Genomic DNA, 4,857 nt, shown 5'->3' on the forward strand with positions numbered 1-4,857 from the left:
TTTGTGTTCTCCTTTCAAACAAAGAATGGGAACAAAAACACAGAAAATGCATAGAGCGGCTTTAATACCAAGTGTAAACAGCCCTTATGACTGCAGTGCCAGAGAGCAATGTGGCACAGGTGCCTTGGTCAAGAACACCTCAGTTGCAACCTGCCGGCACTGAGACTTGAACCGACAACTCTTGGGTTGCCCGACTCTCTAACCACTAGGCTACAACTGTCCATAACATCCCAGTATGGAGAGATCACAGTAGCAAAACGAATCGAAAATAAAAATACTTAACAAAATAAATAACAAAAAATTTATTGTTTGTATTTCCCATGCTTTATTTTTGTCTCTCTCTTTTAGTAAGGCTATGGTTTAACCCTTAGATCAGCTGTGTGTGCTAGCTTTTAAAACTCATCTTTTAATTTAAACAAATTATATAAAATGAAGTACTGTCTGTTCTTAAAAAAAACAATATTCATTTTTTTATTTGATGTAATATTAATGCATATATGAAATAAATGACTGACACTTGCGGAAATGTGTTTATTTCTGAAGGGTCCTGAAAAATATAAATTTTGGGTGTCTTTGTGTGAAGACTAAGACAGCATCCACATAAATGAGTCCAACTGAACATTGCCAAATTTTATAATTTGACCTCAAAGTTAACAGTGGTCTTAAAAGGTACACTTACCCTATTATTGAATCATGACTTTATTTGTGTATTATTTAACAGTTGTCAGTTCCTCTAAATACTTTTGTATTAAACATCAACTTGGGATTAAATGTCTCAAATCACAAAACATACAGACTACAGAGGTCGGACATTAAAAGACAAGTTAAAAACATTTGTAATATACATCTCAGATCTAAAACTGTCTGGCACTTTTTGCCCAAATCCTCTTGTTTATTTATTCAGTAACCGGTTATTATTTATCTTCAGAAACTGTATTTATTCAAATGTCAGAGTATCTGAATGATTGAATCCACAGATATAAGTGAATATGAGAGTCTTAAAGGCCTTCTGGAAGCGAGGATAGAAAAATCCATAGATCAAAGGATTACAAGTTGAGTTAAAATATGCAAACCAAACTAAAGCCTCAAAAACATCAGCTGGGGTCACAAAATTAAGGAAAGGATTAACAGCAATGGTAATAGAAAAAGGCAGCCAGCAAATAAAGAAAACGCCCATAACAAGAGCCAGAGTTTTAGCTGCTTTTCTTTCTCTGTGTGCAGAGCTTTGACTGTTCACACCTGTGGTGGTCACAGACACTTTCACTGACAAAACCTTTGCGTGTTTTCTTACAACATTGAATATGCTGATATACAAAGAGCTCATTATAGTTCCTGGAATAATAAATGCCAAGATAAAACAAGTTAGTCCCCATTCTTTGTTTGAAAGGAGAACACAGCCACCAAAACAAGACATCTGTAATATAAAAGCTTCAAGACCAACAGCAATCACCCCTGAAAACACAACAGAAAAGCTGTACACAAATGAACAAATCCATGTAAAGGTGATACATACAGTCACAGTGTTGTTTGTGATCCTCATTTTGTACATCAGAGGGTCACAGATGGCCCAGTATCTATCAATAGATATCAAACTAAGATGTATTAAAGAAGAGAAACAGAGGGTTATGTTCAAGCTAGAATGAATTTTACAAATAACATCTCCCAAAAACCAGCAGCCCTCGACAGATCGCACCATACTGTAGGGCATCACCAGTAAACCCAGCAGACAGTCACACACAGCCAATGACTGAACGATCAGATGAGTTGGAGACTGAAGCTGTTTGAAGTGAGAGATGGAGATGATGATCAGCAGATTCCCCAAAACTGTCATGAGGATCATGAGTGAAATGAAGGCATATATTGTCACTTTAACAACAGTGAGACGATGAGCTCTAGGACAAGAGTTTGGATGTAAAGGATAACACAGGAGAATATTCTCAGTCTCATTGAAAGACATTGCTTCTGCCCGAAAATCTGACAGGACTTCATTTGTAATTGTTAACAGGCAAACAATTATAACCCAAAGTTTAAACAGAATCATTTTAAAATGACAAAGAAACATGAACATAAATACAGTACATGCCCATTCAATCTAACTCCCCAAATGAACGTGATATAGCTGAGATGTGTTCATTTATACACATCAGGTCAGGTCTAAACCCCTCCCCAGCTGTATACGTAACTTACTGATACACAAACAGTGTGACTCATGAGATTAGAATAATTTGATGTTATCTGATATTAGCTCTGACTTAATCTGGTAGTGATGATAGACAATATTTTGTATCGTTCAAAATGGGGTTTGTGAAAGTCTTATAATTTTCTGGCTCCCCTTGCTATGTGTTAATAAGATTAATGTTAATAATGTAGGGCAATATATTAATGTTTTTACTGCACGTAAAAACATAAATTGACAGCTTTCACCAGACTAAAGAAATTAGTGTAAATATTTGTTTTATTAAACAAAATATAGTGTTATCAAGTATACTAAATAATGTTTCTTCATATGTATAAGCATAAAAAATCCTTCACAAAATGGATTACATGTTAATGCTGTTCTGTTACTGTCTGTCCTTTCAGTTGCTTGGTACAAAATATCTAAATTTATCCAGTAACAATGTCTGAAAAATATGAAGGGAACAGTTCAAAATGCAGTCATCTCTAAATCTGCAAAACACACATTAATTTCTACATAACAACTTAAAAGGAAAACTAAAGTGCTCTTTTCTGCTAAACTGAGATCTTAATCAATGAATACAAACCTCTCTGGCTTAAACAAATCCTATCACGTTACATTTATTCTCATTTATTCTCTGTACTTAACTAAATGTAATGTTGAACACTCTCTTCTGTGCTTCGAGTTGCACTGGTAAAATATCCTCATCAATATCAGTCAGAAACACAAACAGGCCAAACTAAACTGCCAGTGTTGGAAAAATGAAAAAGTGCAGGAAAACATTTCTCTCTTAATTTGTACCGTTCCTTCAAGTCTATAGAAATTTAAATAAGCTCAAATGAAAAATAAATAAAGTAGGCTGAACTAAGTTGAACTTAAAGGACAAGTTCGGTATTTTACACTTAAAGCCCTGTTTTCAGATTGTTTATGATGAAATAGAACGGTTTTGACTGAAATTTCGACATATTCGGCTGCCCAGAGAATTTTTGGGTGTTTGTGTTTCAGCTCCTACCTTTACAATGGGTTTAATGGTGCACTGGAACAATCCTTCCTAAAATGGATTAAACTTTCGTTTACAAAGACGTGAAACTCACCGAGTGGTCAGGGGTGTTCACTGGTATGCTCACACAAAAATCGCTGCAAAATACGCATTCCAACAGGTTTTATTGTAGTTTTTGCCAACTCCATTGACTTAGTTGTGCTGTGAGGTACGGTATTACTCCGCGCCGGGAACTTTGTTTCTATTCTTGCAATTGGCAATGGCGGAGTAGTGCCACCAACTGGGCTGGAGTGTCTATTATTCAAGATCTAAGCGTAAGAATGTACGGGTGTGGGGCGTTTGGAAAAATAGGTCCACAAGTTAACAACGAATGCTAAAACAGCTGTTGGAAAGCATCTTTTAACGCGATTTTTGTGTGAGCATATCATTGAACACCCCTAACCACTCGATAAGTTTCATGTCTTTGTAAACGAAAGTCCAATGCATTCTAAAAAGGATTGCTCCAGTGCACCACCAAACCCACTGCAGAGGTAGGAACCGAAACACAAACACCCAAAAAGTCTCGGGGCAGCCGCAAATGTCAAAACCCCAGTCAAAACCGCTCCACTTCATCACAAACAACCTGAAAACAGGGCTTCAAGTGCAAAACACCGAACTTGTCCCTTAAAGACGAAAGCATAAAAAGTCCTAGTTAAAAACAATGTTCATTGATCATTCTTGACATGTATTTACTTTTAAAAATGCAGCATCACGCACTCCTTTACTATTTTCCCATCTGTAAAGGGCTTGTTATGCTTTCCTAAAATCCACTGTATTTTCAGTGGACACTCATAGATGACTCGTCATAACTCGTTGTTGGGCAGTGAGGGGGAGAGGACCCGTGTGGGTCGCTCATACAGGGCTTTTATTTCATTTATTTTTTTGCACCCTCACCTCGGACCTGAGAGTAAGTTTCTTCAAAGTGTCTGTTTAGTTTCGTAATGATGTTTAATGTCTCCACTTTTGACAACCGCAACAGACTCGCGATCTGCTATCTCCGCCTGTACTTTGAATTCATGGACGATGCCGGACTTTTGTGCTGCGTATGGATATTAGTTCTACTAGCACTATGCATTGTGGTTAGAAAAAGTAGATTTTCAAAATTTTAAAACTTTAATTTTTTTCTTGACCCAATGCTAAATTAGAATTAGGATTAGGATTCTTTATTGTCATTCCAAAACATTTACATGAACTGGAACGAAATTAGTTTCTGAGGTCCGGTTAAAAACCACCAAATAACTAGGCTACTACACATTAATAAATACAATAAATATAAATACAATATAATTAGGACAGCAAGTTCAGTTTGTCAGATTCTAGCATTGGCAGTGTTAAAAAGTCTCACAGCGTCTGGATAAAAGCTGTTTTTTAACCTTGATGTTCTAGTTCTGATGCTACGCAACCTCTGTCCCGAAGGAAGAGGGTCAAATAGTCCATTAGCAGGGTGGGAAAAGTCTTTCATAATGTTTACAGCCCTGATCTTACAAGCATTGGTGTATACTGTATATCTTCAATTTCAGGCAGACCGCAACCGATGACTTTCTCTGCCATCTTAACCACACGCTGTAGGGCCTTCTTATCTGTTACAGAGCAGTTTCCATACCACACTGTAATGCAAGATGTTAAGGTGCTCTCCACCACA

General features: G+C 36.8%; 1 protein-coding gene across 1 annotated transcript; it reads right to left on the reverse strand.

Moving 5' to 3' along the window:
* Positions 1 to 937: 937 nt before the first annotated feature.
* LOC129429959 (trace amine-associated receptor 4-like) lies at positions 938 to 1,957 on the reverse strand. The gene has a single exon (XM_055186963.2). It carries the CDS (start codon positions 1,955 to 1,957, stop codon positions 938 to 940), a length of 1,020 nt encoding a protein of 339 aa, XP_055042938.2.
* Between the last annotated feature and the right edge of the window lie 2,900 nt (positions 1,958 to 4,857).

The sequence above is a fragment of the Misgurnus anguillicaudatus genome, chromosome 18 (genome assembly GCF_027580225.2).
Source record: "Misgurnus anguillicaudatus chromosome 18, ASM2758022v2, whole genome shotgun sequence".
Lineage (NCBI taxonomy): Eukaryota > Metazoa > Chordata > Actinopteri > Cypriniformes > Cobitidae > Misgurnus > Misgurnus anguillicaudatus.